At 39.6% G+C, this 15,296-nt stretch overlaps 1 protein-coding gene across 1 annotated transcript in view; it reads right to left on the bottom strand.

Moving 5' to 3' along the window:
* Positions 1–4,352: 4,352 nt before the first annotated feature.
* DDC (dopa decarboxylase (aromatic L-amino acid decarboxylase)) overlaps positions 4,353–15,296 on the bottom strand; it is a 56,331-nt gene continuing 45,387 nt past the window's right edge. The window contains exons 12-13 of the mRNA XM_009330452.1: positions 8,803–8,904; positions 4,353–4,568 (exon numbers count right to left, since the gene is read on the bottom strand). Of these exons, the coding sequence (XP_009328727.1) occupies positions 4,353–4,568; positions 8,803–8,904 (318 nt within the window). The remainder of the gene's footprint in view (positions 4,569–8,802; positions 8,905–15,296) is intronic.

Here is a 15,296-nt window from a genome sequence, read left to right as displayed (position 1 = left end):
TCACACCAGGAACAGTGGCTGCAGCGCGGCAGGGCTAGTGAAACTGGCCACTGCCTTGTCCTACCTGATTGCGCCTGAGCTGCAAACCAAAGCCGAAGCTGGGCAGCTGGCTCCGGCGGCAGCTGCAGCTGCAGGACCGTGCGGAACTTTACGGAAGGGTCAGCGTCGACCCCAGTTATGGCCGGGCGTTTTTCAGACTCCTGTCGCTGAGGAGGAAACTTCCGGCAGGAACTCTCATGTGCAAAGTAATGGGGTCGAGGAACACATTGAGAAAAAGTCACCGATGGTGAAAAGCAGAGCACTGCTGTGACCTGAGCGGGGAAGCTGGACCCCTTACAGCACATGTGGCATGAATAAAATGGGAGACGCTTGGTTAATAGCAAAGACAGACGACAGTAATAGTTCTGTTTCCATTTATTAATGCTGCCAATGAAAACCTACATGTCTGTTTAATAGGCTTTGGATACAGATTTTAAAGGAACTCGAGAGCTCACAAATGATAAAAAAAATGCACTAAACGTCTCAGCATTTTTCCATTTAGCTCATACAGACTCTACATCTGCTATGTAGATGTTATTATTATTTAATCTGCCCCCACCGCCCTGGTCTTCAGGGTTCTGGGTTTTATTTCTCATTTGCTCCTGTATTTCAGCAATTCAAGTTTACGCATGTCTCAAGGTTTAGACTGCTGTTGTAAGGCAACTGCAATGTGAGTACTACTCATCACATACGGTGTCCTTACAGGAGGCAACAACAGCAACAACAAAAACCACAACAACCATGAGCAGAATCTTCTATGTAAAGGCAAGAGAAAATTAGAAATTTAAGAAGGATAACGCAGTTCAGAGTAAAATATATTAGCAATACTCTCATAATTACTTATCTTTTCAATATTTCACCATCAGTAATAAAATACATTTATAATCTGTCATTATTAAGAATGTAAGTATTGTACTAGCACTTGACTGGTTTAAAAAAAAATACGTATGGTTACCAAAAAGTTACTTTTTTCCCCTCCTTCTCCAGTAGCCGCACTGTCTCCCTTGAGATGTAGACATTCTACTAAAGTACAATTCTGCAATTTTGTAATTATTTTTAACATCAAACGGTATTAATCGGCACAGATTGCATTAGCTTTTGCACACAAGGCACAGTAAATCCAGATTCACGTATTAACTTCATAAATACAGTATTTCTCACAGATACGTTGCAAAGCTACAGAATGGAAACAGCAGCAGTTACGTTCTTCTTTCGAAAATGTCCAACGCTTTTGTTCTTGAGTTGATTACATAGTCCAGATTTTCGTTTTCAGATGACCTATCATTGATACTCTACGAAGGAATTATCACGTGGGGAAAGGAGGGTACGAGGGACTGCATACCGAGGCGGCCTTCACCAATTACATATTCAAATCATCCCAGAATTTCAGAAAAACTAGAACTGTGAATTTCAAGTTTCTCTATTGGGCTGGCCCCAGGGAAATGTAATTCCATGGGTCTTGTCACTGCTGTTTATTAGAAGATTTACTTATGTCACTTCTTTAAAAACAAAAACAAAGTAGCTTTTACCGCATTTATAACATTTTAAATTAAATGTTATAAATTCTTTGCCAAAAGGAGTTTCGGTATCTGGACAACAGCCTCTTCTAAAACTGATACCCATATGCTGAAAAATGTTTAACTGAATGTCTGTTTTGGCAACATTTTCCCACAGATGTCTAGAGGAACCTATGTCTAATTCTGGGCTGTTGGGAACATTCACCTCTCCTGGGTTTGGATGTGCATCCTGCCCGCGTCCCTGTTCTACAGCAGTTTGAGGCTCAAACAGGCGTGCATCATCCACCTCTGCTCTGGTTTCCATGGAGAGGGTTTCCACCAAAATCCGCTCACGTTCAGTCTAGTGTTGCCTTACCTTATGCATTTCTTTTCCAATACTTCCTAGTTAGATTTTAATTTCAGTTATAGCCACATAAGCCCAAAGCAACTCCATTTCGTTTCAGTGGAATTATCCCGGATTTACTCTATGACAGTTTTGATCAGAATAGGAACTCTTTTTTTTTTTTTTTTTCCTGGACAGACCTGGTTATATATTTCACATACAAAATACTGGTCTGTCTCAGATAAGGTGCAATCCTTCTCTGGCTCCTAGAGTTTTCATAATCTAAAAGCTGTAAAATTGTATCAGTGTGGACCATATTTGCTATGGATGAACATTGTTTCCCAAGTCATGAGAACTGAATAATGTTGTTTTAAATAAATTAATAACAGAGAAAGGAAACAACTGCCAGCATTTTCTGCTATCTTCAGTCTACCAATCTATTGCATTGTGCTACTACAGACAAACCTAATTTCATATTGGTTCTGCTAAAGAGAACGATGCTATCAAAATTTCTGATACTGTAGCTGAGAGTAGTCTCTTGTGGAATGGCTCAGTCACCTGCTTGAGTATTACCTGGTTTTGTCAGATTAATTTGTCATCCCTTGCTTCATCTGTTACCTGTGAAATCAATTCCTTAGAGAAATAGTAATCAGCTTTTCCATCTGGGTGGATAACGTAGCCTCTGGCTAGTCTTACAGAAGGGTGGTATGCTATCGCCTCCCCTAGTCGCATAGCTTGACCTGCTGGAAATGCAGAGCTTGGTCAGTTTTTCCTAAGTGTCGGGATTTGCGCACATCTCTTACATACCACCTGCACACACATTAATACTAACCCTTCCCCAGTTTGCCCTGCAGAAATGCGGTGATTAGGAATCACCAGAAAAATCCACCTGGTCCATAGTCAGCTTCTTTAATCCCTTCTGGAAAGACAGTGGGTAGGAGCAGACTGTGTGCCAAATTAACTGTCCCGGTGCACGTTTCACGGTCTCCTTGCAACTTCCCAAATGTAGGAAGTATACTTGCAAGGGACGGAGGAAGAAAGCTGAATAATTGTGCCAGTTGTTCAAGATGCTTTAGAAGTTAATATGAGCAGTAGAAGGAAAAGATTAAAACAAATGCACTGTAGAAATGACTCCTACAGATTATTTTTCTTGGAGTAGCTATTTATTTTGTTCTTATTTACATAGAAATAACTGTCTGGAATTTATGATTTCAAAATGGCAGAAGTGCTTATTACAGTCAGATATTGTTTCTGACTTTCATTTCACCTCTTTTCCTGCCTTCGGCAGGATGACGTATCAATGGTTTGTGTCAAGTACACATTGTTTGACTTTCTCTGAGGGTTAATTGTTTCCCAATATTTTCATATTCCACGCATCACTGTTAATGGAAGAAAACCACGGATGGGGGCACCACAGCGTATTTTGGGGGTTAGTTCTCTTAATTTCTACTTTTATTGTAATTTGTTATCTTGTTTGTTAGCTGATTTGAGAAACGAAGAGTAACATTTTTGCCATCACATTTCTTAGCACATTTTGTCAAAGATTTATTACACAATGAAGTAAGCAGAATGGTAGCCATAAAAAGAAATCACAACTCTATTTCACAGAACATAGCTTACGGATTATTTTCAAGTAATCACTGCTTATAATAACTTGGTTAAAAATACAGGTTACCACGTAGCACATGGCTTTTGACAAAACTCTTATGAAGGAGCTTTTAAGAGGCCTCATTATGAATCATCAAAGTGAAAACCAATAGCCAGCATAACCTATTTGCTGAGATTTGACGAAATGGCTGTTTTAAAAGCAAACCCTTTAGAAGAAAGTAGAGAACCTGCCATAAGGACGGTTAGCGTTGATTTAGTGCTCACTCCCCCCTGATCTGGCAATATAATGAATGAAGTCTTGGGGTCCGAACTTCGTTTACAAAATTACTGCAGCAAACATGTCATGACACGATAGTGCCCCAAATCATGACAACAACATTTGCGCGTGCCTGTTTAGACAGGACCTGAACAGTGTTATAACCAGGTTACTGAACTTCCCCCAACTTGGATTCCTTCTGAAGTCATAGTCATGTTAAATTAGTTGGTTGTAACACCTCACAGTTTCATCTGTGAAGAAAGGAGTGGCTGTGCTAGAGGTTAATGGGGACAACGGAGGGAGCACTAACCCTTCCATTTCCATTGCCTGGTTCAATAAATGCTCTTGATTGCAAACTGGTAAGAAATGAGAGCTCGAGCCCCCATAGCTGTGGGCCATGGCAAGATGAAACTGTAGTACAGAGAAGGGATGACTAAGGTTACAACACAACTTGCTGGCAAGGATTTTGCTACTGCAGCTGGGCTATATAACAACAGGTTTTCTATTTTTTTCCTTCATAATTTGACTTTCCCACCTGCCCCTAAAATAAAACTTGGCAACACAGAGAAAGCCAGTTAATTACCTCCTCCCCACTGCTACTTCACTGCTGTTACTGCTGGTGGTGCTTTTGCTCCCATGTTTTCAGAAGATCAGTTGCTAGCTGTGAGATGTGCTGCCAGGCAAACTTGATGTGGGTGGATTCCACTGTGCGGGAACAAATAGCAAAACGTAGCACAAACTTCTCTCGCAGGTGGCACGGGACCAGATGAATCTTCTTGGCCTCATTTATGCTTTTAAGAAGCGCCTTATTTAGTTCATTTGAACCCTGAAATCATTGTAATTCAATGGATACGGTGATGAATTTCAGAAGCAAGTTTGGAATATGTAAATCCCACCAAGCAGCCAAGCCCAAGTACCACCAGTAACACGCAGCCACTTTCTCATCTCTCAGTGCTTTGCCATCAAAGGATTACAAAAAGATGACAGCACAAGAGATAATTTTTCAGCCACAAAGAGATTTATGGATTAACTGGGGTTTAGAAGCAGTGTTCACACTGGGCCATTTGTGATAGCTGACTGCTTTTTTGTGACCTAAGGTCGTGAGCTATGTAGCTTCATGTAAAAGCATTCATTATTGCATCCATTTCATTACAGTTTTCTTAGATCTAATCAAACAAACGTGGCAGGACGTTTGCAATGAACTGTACTAACATTGGTAAAACAAACCTTCCAGTCTTCACTTAAGCATGGCTGCTGTGAGAGAGCCTCTTGAATGTGAAGATGGAAATCTTACCCTTGCTTACGAAATAGTTAAGGTCATGTATCCCTGGCATAAGTAAGTTTCATACTATCAGTAGTAACCCTAAAAGAGTATTTGCCTCAAGTTCTATAGGAAGTGTCTGCCACAGAATCCTACAGAGTGGGTTTGGGGAGAGGGATTTTAAAAATGCTGTTAACTGACCCTCCCACTGGAAGTGAACAGTCTTCTGCATTCCGGGAAACAAAGATATAAATGTTAGATATCTTGCAGAAGGTCAGAGGGACTCTACATGCATGCATTATTTAATTTTATCCCCTTCTAGTGTACTTCATTCTCCTTGTGCTCAAATAGCGAACGTGAGGATTTCCCTTACAGCAGCTGTACGCTCTTAATATCAGCTCTCAAAAGAAATAGGACTGCACGGAGGAGTACTGCTTCTTTTGCAGGTTCAGCTAATATTGCATCAACGGTTTTCCTAGTTCATGTCCATCAGCATTTGAGAATAAAACAAAAGATGTCATCAGATTTTCAAAAATGGTAGTAAATTGCTTTAAATGAAAACAATGAAAGAAGGCATCCCAAAAATCTTGGGATTTTTGTCTGATTTGGCCACACAGGATGAAGTGCTAGCTGCCTATCTTTGACAGTCTTTGTTACCCAAATTAAAGGAACCCATCTGTCTAACTTTTATAACAGCAGACCAAGAGATGGCTTCAGCTTTGCTGGGCAGTTTGCTGTAATAGCTTAGGATATACCATGTTGATCTTGAGAGCTATAATTTTATTCTTTGGGGAACTATCTTAGCTACTTTAGCCTTTACTCTTCCTATTACACTGCTGGTAACACAGAATTGCAAGAGGTGCTAGGAGTATCTGCGCTTTTACCGCAGTGTTCCCTTACTGAACGCTGACTGCGGTAAAAGAGTCACAAATGGACAAACCCGTCTGTTCAGCAGCGGTTTTGTTACTGTAGCGGCATAGGTCGTCTTGAAAACATCCATATCAGAAGACACGTTCTCTCAAATCTGCGCAGTTGTGACTTGCCTGCTTAGCCTTTTCCATATAAAAACACAGCATAAGGGAGACACAGTTTCCCATTAGCACTGAGGGTAAATGTATTATTCTTATGGCTTTGAATCATATTGAGTTAGAGCTGAACCAAAGTCAAAACCTTGTTCTGACTTAGCGCAAGTTGTTGGGGAATTTGGATGAGAGCCTGAAATTCATGGCTTAGCCTTAGTCTTGTAGGAGATATTTATGCAACTTCAACGCTCCTAACTAAGAAAAGGACTAACTTCGGTGTTTTGCAAGTCCCCACCCATTATGGGTCAGTCACTGATCACAACAATATACTGCTTTCTTATCAAAGGTAATCCATCATTAAAATGATGATCCTTGCCTTTAATACGAAATGCATAGCACTAACTTTTAGGCAATACAAGCGGTTATATGATGTTAAGTTAATGCCCTTGGCAGGGGTGACGGGAGGGAGGAGAAAGATTTATATATCTTTCTTCTGTTCTACTCTCACAGCTGCACCCAGGGGCTGCTGTGACACTCAGGCATCACATCAAATTGAAGTTAGTGGTGCCTAATCCTCTCCCAGAGCTTTGAGAAGCCAGCAGCCAGCTCTGATTGAGTCTGTCAGCTTCAATAAGACAGTATTCCTACCCCCTTGGAGAAATGACTAGCTTGACTTACATTAATCTGCAGACATGACAAGGAGACCAAAAATTAACCCTTTGGCATGACATATTTGATGAAATAGTTATAATATGAAAGTCAGATTATTAGTCCATCTGCTCAACAATGTGAAAGGCAAAAAATTAAAAGTTACAGCTAAGGAAAAAAACTAAAAAGGATTTCTCAAGAACAAAGGAGGAAAAAAATATCATACTTTTACAGCTGTGCAGCATTACAGTTCAAGTCCCCTGTCCCTTAGTCCTACTGTAACTACATAAAAGTTACAAGTATCCTACTTCTAAGATGCATTTTAATACGAATTACAGAAATCATGGGAAGATTTTTGAAAGAGTGATTTAAAAAACAAATAAAGCTGCAAGAATAACTGTAAAACACTCTTCATTTAAATGCTTGTTAGTTTTGGGTTTTTTTTTTTGGACAGGGGAGGCAAGCGATGAAAACGCTGCTGTTTCAACATTGGTTTTCAGCAGAATCACGCCTTTAGTCTACCACTTGTCCAAAAATTTCTCAGCTAGGTGTCCAATATTTACACCCTATTGTAAAATTGTCTTTCCCTGTAGATCTGATTTATTCCTCTGGATCATCAGGGACAGGAGAACAGATGTGGGTGAACCACTGGTCTGATCAAAAGTGACAACTCCTGTGTTGCTATGCTCTATTTCACCAGGACTGTTCCTTTAAAGTAAATGTAGAGCACTGACTAACAGCTGTCTCTGGATCTGCAAAATTTGTGTTTGCTTGTTCCATGTGAGAGAGCAGACTGCAACCAACATCTTGTTATTGAGCAATAAAAGCCACAGAACCTATTCCTCAACATCTTTTAAAAGTTCTTGTTAGGAAAGAAATTATATTCATGTTTCCACTTACTGGAAAAACTCCACATTCTGTAGTCTGTCTGATTTCCTAGCAACAGATCCTTTTTTTTTTTATTTTATTTTAAACAACATAAATCCACACAAAACCATTTTCCTATTCCAGATGAATTCACCATTACCTTATTGTTAAATATTTGTTAGCTCCTTCAGCCAATTGCATCAAACTAAGGTAACTGGGGCAACTGAATGAGAAAAGAATTTGTGAAAAGTAGTAATACCGCACTACCCAGAAGGAGAAAAGATGTGCGTGTGAGCCTTCAGGAAAGCTAAAAGCTCATTTAGGTATCGTGTGAACTAGAAAACACCAGTGCTGTTACTACCATTATTGCTAGGTGTTCACATTCAGTGTCACAATCCAGCCCTTTACAGAGACTTTAGTTGCAAGCTCCTCTATTAAATGCATTCTTTACCTAAAACAAGACATCGATCCCCTTTTAATGTCTCATTAAACAAGTGAACCCTCCCAGCTACTGCAGCTCTTACGATCTGAGTGCAGTGAGTTTTCTACTTTCTGTCAGGCAAGGTCTCTACGTCAATGAACCTGGCACTTACACAGATTTTGGGGAATGAAAGGCCAAGGGGGGGAAAAGGGTCATGTTCAGCAAAAAAAAGCAGACCGGGGCCAAGGGCAGTTGGGAAGCTGGCCTTCTATGCAACCTGTTCTTACTCATATCTTGCTCCAATTTGCCCAGTCTGACTGTATGATTTTATAAATGAAAATGTATTCTTTAAGGAAAACAGCAAAAAAGTGTTTGCTACTCTAATCTTCATCCATGATAGTCATTATATATATATATACACACAATTGTATATTAAATATACACACATATAAAATTAACTTGACAAGAAACATCTAATACATGCATATACACTAACACATCATATACAAATGTCTAGGGAAATATATTAAAACAATCATCTTCATCAAAGCCCATCAAGCATAGAATATAACAGTCATTTTGTATGACTGGGTAGACCATTTGTTTGCCTTGACTATGTATTTCCATACCCTAATATACTTGAATTTCTCTTAGGCATTTGATTAATTTTTAACAAAATTTTCTTAAGCTTCTTTCTTTAATCTGCTTTGATCTACATAAACTCCCTTTACTTTCCTTAAAAAATAATTAAGTATATTAGCTACAAAGACTATATTCAATTGCAGGTTATTGTATTGCTATAAAACATGACAGAAGAAATAGGAGGTCTTAGCTGCTTTACCTTCAGCCGAAAACAGACTAGTCCCAGGACAACCTCAGCGCAGGTCTCAAATCTTTCATCCTGAAGGACCAAATGTTCAAATTGATGCGACAGCCTGACATGCTGAGAAGAGAAAGATAGTATCTACATTGTATAAATTTGATTCATCAGGAGAAAAGATGTGCTAAATTGTTTCCATCCCTAAATTCTTTTCTCTGTTCCCTCTTCTGATATGTGATAATATTCACATATCGCCATCTGTTTATGTTAACTTACATCCCGTTGATGACTTCCAGAGACCATATTGAGCCGTTACTATATTAGTAGCTCAGTCTATATTAGGCAGTGCTAGTCTGTTTCTTAATGAAACATTTCGGCAGTTTTATAACTGCCATGATACTCTATTAATAGTAAATAATTGTAATAATTCTTCTTTAGGTTTTCTACCGCTGTCAGTTTCGGCTGGGAATGGCTAAAGAGTCCAAAAGTTATTGTGGGGAAAGGGGGAGATGCACAGATACGGAGAGAGAAAATGATCACAATTCCAGCGCAAAACAAGCTGGAAAGATACACTTTTTAGACTAGTTCACTTCATATGAGAATAACTGTGAAGAAGGGGAGAACTTGCTCACTCTTCTGACCTGGGTGTTCAGGTTCAGTTGAAAAGAAAGGTGATGGCAGTATAATCAAGCAAATGGATAGCACATCTCAGCCAACCTGTTTAGAAGTTACCGGGGAAAAAAGAGTGACATTGGACACCAAGCCAGAGCAATTATTTTGAAGCATAGGAAACCAGTGCTCTTCCAAAATCAAACAAATGGGAAAAATACCAACGGGCATACTAACAACCAGCCGGGAAGTCTTAACATCAGTCAGTGATGCTTGCATACTCATACCACATTTCGCTTCCTCCCAAACAGAAAATGTATTCAAAAGCACTTGGAAAAAAAGAACCTGTATCCTCATCTGGTACCTGCAGTACCTTATCCAGTCCCCCTCTCACTGGCTATCATCGGTTTAGTGCTCACCACCCACAGCAGCAACCAGCTATTAGAATTACAGTTTGTCTTCATGCAATAGTCAGTCTGCACCAAAAATTATCAGCAACATCTAAAATGATGTTTAAAAGTTCCTTAACTTCTATGTATTTATGATTGCAAATTCTACGACATGTAGAAACTCCATGTCTTTGCCTTCCTTTGCACTTTGCCTTTTTGCAAGTTCAAGGACAGATATCAAACAAAAATGAAACGTTTCACTTTGGGCCAGGGTTAGATGTGGAATGTTTCATCTCACAGGAACTTTTTCCAAAAGGGCAAGAACAAGGCAAAACAGAAATTACAGAAAAGGGGGAAAAAAAGAAAGGAAAACACATTTTGCAATCTTAATCATAGCTTTCTGCTGTTTGTTTATTTCTTAAAATATAAAAACATTGTTTACATTGAATCAAAACATTGATTCAAAACCTTCACATTGGGCGTACTGGTACCCTGTGCAACCAGCCAATCTTCCTCTCTGCTGTTTGTTACATCCCTTTATCGTCTCCCTCTAAAATTAGACTGAAAGCTCTTTGAGTCAGGAGTGAGACCAATGACATGCCCAATCCTTTCCAAGGCATTTGAATGTTCTGCTAATATCAATAGCATGAATTTACAGCTATGAAAATTGACCAGAGGTATACGTATACATACAGATACTCGTATGCATAAGGGCATGGAAAACGTGTGTGAAATATGCACACGTGTTGTAATGATCTTCTACTGTCTCCTCCTATCCTCATATTCTATAGCCTTAACCAAGCTGATGTCTTTTACACAGCTCGGCAAAATTTCACATGGCATATACTAGTTCTTGGAAATCAAAGCCATAAAAAAAATCACATTCAATGAGATAAGAATTTCACAACTGGTCCGCTGAATGTAATCACCAACTGAATTTCATCAAAATTTACGTGGGTAAGAACTGAATAAAACAAAAATTTAAGATTTGGCTTACTGCAAGTAGTTTGTACAAGAAAACTCCGGACCCATGCTGTACCTTTTATAGCAGGTATTTATGTCCACTTTTTGCACTAAAGGCTTTTTCAGGACTTTGAAAGAAATAAAAGCAAGGAAAAATAGAGACTATTCAGTAAAACACAAATCAAAATTCCGGAAGAATTTTGAATTCATGTCTGGATGCAAGTACTTTTCTCCATAGCGAGTCTTAACAAGTAGCAATAATTTGTAAAGCCACAGGGGGGCACCAAGTGTTTGAGATTATACAGAACTGGAACGGCGAGAAAGCGGAGATTTACCTGGCGTTTCACCTGTAAATAGCTTTGCTTAACACACTTACCCAAGGCCCTGCACCTTTGAACCATAAGCTATTCCCCTGGATGCTTTTACCAAGATTGTTGCAACCAAACATAATTAAACCCAATAAAGTTAAACATTATTAAGCCTGGAAGTTCAAACTCTGTAAAACCAAAGGGCTTTTAGGTATCACACCTGCCTCGCAGCGAGGCCAAGACCTGTGCCCACGCTCTGGATGCGGGCATGGCAGTAACTCACAGTGCTTCAACTTCTCAAGACAGGCAGGTAAACTGTGAAAATAAAGTCCTGTTTGGAGAACCACCGGCACTGAAACGAAGGATAGGAAAGGAGGAGAGGTAAAAACTGACAGGCTGTTCTCAGTTTTCTGCTGAATGTGTACATACCGAGCCTGACCTATGGATATTTTAACCCTCCAAATGCTTTTCATTTTGACATTTGTGTCATGCTGTGTCCCTAGCATCATTAACTTAAAGCTGATGTTCGAATATTATTTGACCTTGAAAAATTGTTTTATTTAACACTGTTACCTAATTTAACAAAAAAACAGACGTACACAAACCAACTCACATACTGTTTCTAGCAATATCATTTGGACAATCCCTTTATCACGTGGGTTCCCAAAGGGGAATCACATGGACTGCGCTAGTGGCCTGAAAAGTCTTGGTATGGAGGAACGGAATACCAGTCCTTCTCTTCACAGTGAAATTTAGCAGACTGAAGAAAAGAAGCTTGTAAGGAATTTTTGTGTATCACTGTCTCTCAGGTAAATAACCATTGCTCTTCTACAGTAAGAAGGGAAAAAAGAAAGGGATCTAATTCATTTGGTTATTCAGGATTCAGGGAAATGTCTTACATAATCACCAATGGGAGCAGTAAACTTGTGAGGCATTAAGATGTGGTCCCTATTTAAAAAAAATCTGTATTTGTGTATGTATACATGTGAATATAAGTATATATAAATATAAAATATAAATATAAATAATATAAATATAAAGGCTCCTGCATTGAGGTGTTTAAACTGAATTTATATTTAGCCTTCAAGAGCTAAAATAGTTTTTGATTGAAGGGAGCTTCTCTGAAGCATCGGAGTACATAAATGTGTATATGCAAATAAGCATACCTGCCTAGCCTTGATCGCTTCATATTTTTCCTCCTATAGATTTCACCTCTCTGCCTGCCTTGGCTTGCATCCCGCTACACTCTGAAGGAAAATGCTGTCAAAAGAGTCTTCTCAACAGCCACTTGGACTGTGCCACTCCCCAGTGGAAATGCTATCTCTGGCATGGCTGTTCTGTACAGTTCCATTTTTTTGGTCTCTGCTGTTAATTTTTAATGGAATTCATTATCCTCGGCAAAGAAAGAAGGATGCGGTACACTGATTTCTTCTGGTCCTATGGAGGAGTCATCTGAGTCCAAATATTCGTGGGGATCACATACAAAAACATTAACTGCTAAATTTCTCAAATTAGCAGTTTGAGAAAGAGCAGTCAGCTCTTTGAGAGGACTTAGACTGACAAAGGAGCAATATATGGTCAAGCAGTTTGCAAACGGGCTGTTTACAAACGGGCCATTTGGGTTTCACATTTATACTGACTCTGAGTGTTTGGAATCGGTCCAGAAGACTATTACTGTTACTGGTTTTGCCCTCTTTGTACATCTCCTCTGTGGCTTTGGGACTTACCTCCAAAATTTATATTTTTCTCTCCCCACATCCTTCAGAAATGACTGTCCTCCCCTTTACCACTGCTTTAAAACCTATACTTTGCAGTTGGTTAATATTACATGTTGTGTGGGAAAGGAGTGCATAACTGGAAGGTTTGGAAAACAAAAGTTACTCTATCTAAATCCAAGTCACACAGTCTCATGTCCCAGGAATATTTTAGCTCCTAAATGCCTTCCTCAGTACAGCAAATGCCAGGTTGCAGTGGTTATCTCGTAATTTTGATGCAGACCTTAAGGCTGCAAACATAAAAAACATCTTTTTCTGAAAACATACTAATAAAAGAGAAAAAAACAAAAGAAAAAAGAAAAAAAGAAAGAAAGAGACAAACAGTTTTCTGTGGCAGTTTACATCCAGAAAAAAAGAAAAGTTTGTGCAGAGATAGTTGCAGCTCTCTTTGGTCTTCCATATAGAAGCTTGCTAATCACACAGCAAATAGAGCGGCTTCTTAAGGTTATACAGTGTTTTTTCCCTCTATATTATGTCAGAAGCTCATCCATCACTGTTGAAAATCTCAAATCACTTCATAAGTAACACCTGGCTGCACAAAAGAAGCCTAACTAGAAGTCTATAAACACTGGATAAATCTTCCTACAGTTTTCTATGACTCAGGAGCTGAAGCGTCTTTTTTTTTCTAGATAATCACAGCCTCTATATTGGGATTTGTATAAAATCAGAAAGGAATTGAAACCCTGGGTCCCAAATCACTCAGTAAGGCCCAGCCCTGCATCTGAACAGGCATGCCTCAGCTGCTATAGTAGAGCATGAACAGGAATGACGTGCCCTACACACAAGTATGTTGACATATGAAAATGACGCGGTGTACGACTGCATGCTACATCCCAAACGTAGGCATCCCCTTCCCCAGGTTCCAGCCCAAGGAGCGGTTTCAAACCGCTGCTCTTCTGCCCGACGCTGTGTGCCTGGCCCCTTCCCTGGGGCAACTCCTTAATAACACAACAGAGGGAGAGAACTTCTTCCCGCTTCCCCAGCTCCAGCCACTCCGCTCTCCACTTGAAGGCTGCAATACCTGCTTCTGCCGCGGTTCCTAGGTCTCTTCTCATTCTACCTATGTCCACTCTACGACCCGCTGTAATAAATGCAGCTTCAGAAATAGTTCTGGCAACTACAGGGCTTCACTTAAAACACAGCCAGAAGTCCCAAGTGCACAAGATACAGTACCAGCTATTCTCTTCAAGGACCGCCTTTGCCAGCAATGGGAATAGAAAAGCTGTTATTTGCAAGACGCTACAACATGTTTAAAAGAAAGCAACTTTTCAAGGCCAAGCGCCGGGACAAGCAATGTTTAAGTGAAGCTAACACGTGAAGTTAAGTTCCAAATTACTTTTTGTTCGGAAACTTGTCTATAGGTTTGAAGATATAAGCCAGTGTCAGGCTGGTTTACATACTTCATTACTACACTACCAAAAGAAAAGTAATCACAATAAATCTGGAACCAAGGATAATTCCCGAGAAGAGACGAAAATGGGCAAGATATGAAACACATTTAAAAATGTTATTTTGCAGCTACTTATATAACTTTACCAACATGTCTGCAAACTCGCAAGAGATATCTTAAATACTGCTAGAGGAGGGAGCAAACGAAGTGCAATTATTTCTTGAAATGTAAGTTCAACAGAGAATGCTGGAGATAGAATTGACTTTTTTTTAAAGCTGCTTTGGAACCCACTGAATTTAATCATCACTTATCTGGGGAGGTGGGGGTGAAGAGAAACTAACTTAATGGTTCCAGTTTGACAGATTGTCCTGGTTTCGGCAGGGACAGAGTTAATTTCCTTCCTAGTAGCTGGTACAGTGCTGGGTTTTGGATTTAGGGTGAGAACAAAGTTGATAAGGCACCGATGTTTTAGTTGTTGCTAGGTAGTGCTTACACTAGTTGCTGCTTGGGGACTGGCTGAGCATCGGTCGGCGGGGGGTGAGCAATTGACTGTGCATCACTTGCTTTGTGTATTATTATTATTATTATTATTTTATTTAAATTATTAAACTGTTTTTATCTCAACCCATGAGTTTTGTCACTTGTGCTCTTCCAATTCTCTCCCCCATGCCACTGGGGGCAGGGGGGGGAGTGAGCGAGCGGCTGCGTGGTGCTCAGTTGCCGACTGAGGTTAAACCATGACACAGATACATACAGTGACCCAAATTCTGCACTTAATTACCCCTCTTGCCCTTTCAAAGTTGCAAACATAAGGTCATAACTTATTTTTCTCTGTACACCAGGGAACGCTTTAGTCCTAAATGAAATATTAAACATACACACTCAATTCAATAAGCCCTTGGAAATTTAGCTGTCTGAATTACCTTTACAAATAAGGGAACATATTAGAGTTTTACTTTGGAGTCAGTATCTTTAAGAAAAGATTGATTTGCTTAGCCTTCCTGAACTGTGTTATCACAGAAAGTATAAAAAAATGGTCTTCAGCTATGATTATAGGAAGACAAGTGCTTTTTGGCTGGAA

Source organism: Pygoscelis adeliae, unplaced genomic scaffold, assembly GCF_000699105.1.
Source record: "Pygoscelis adeliae isolate BGI_AS28 unplaced genomic scaffold, ASM69910v1 Scaffold78, whole genome shotgun sequence".
In the NCBI taxonomy this organism is placed as follows: Eukaryota; Metazoa; Chordata; class Aves; order Sphenisciformes; family Spheniscidae; genus Pygoscelis; species Pygoscelis adeliae.
The sequence above is the reverse complement of the archived record's forward strand: the minus strand, read 5'-3'. Positions and strand labels throughout refer to the sequence as shown.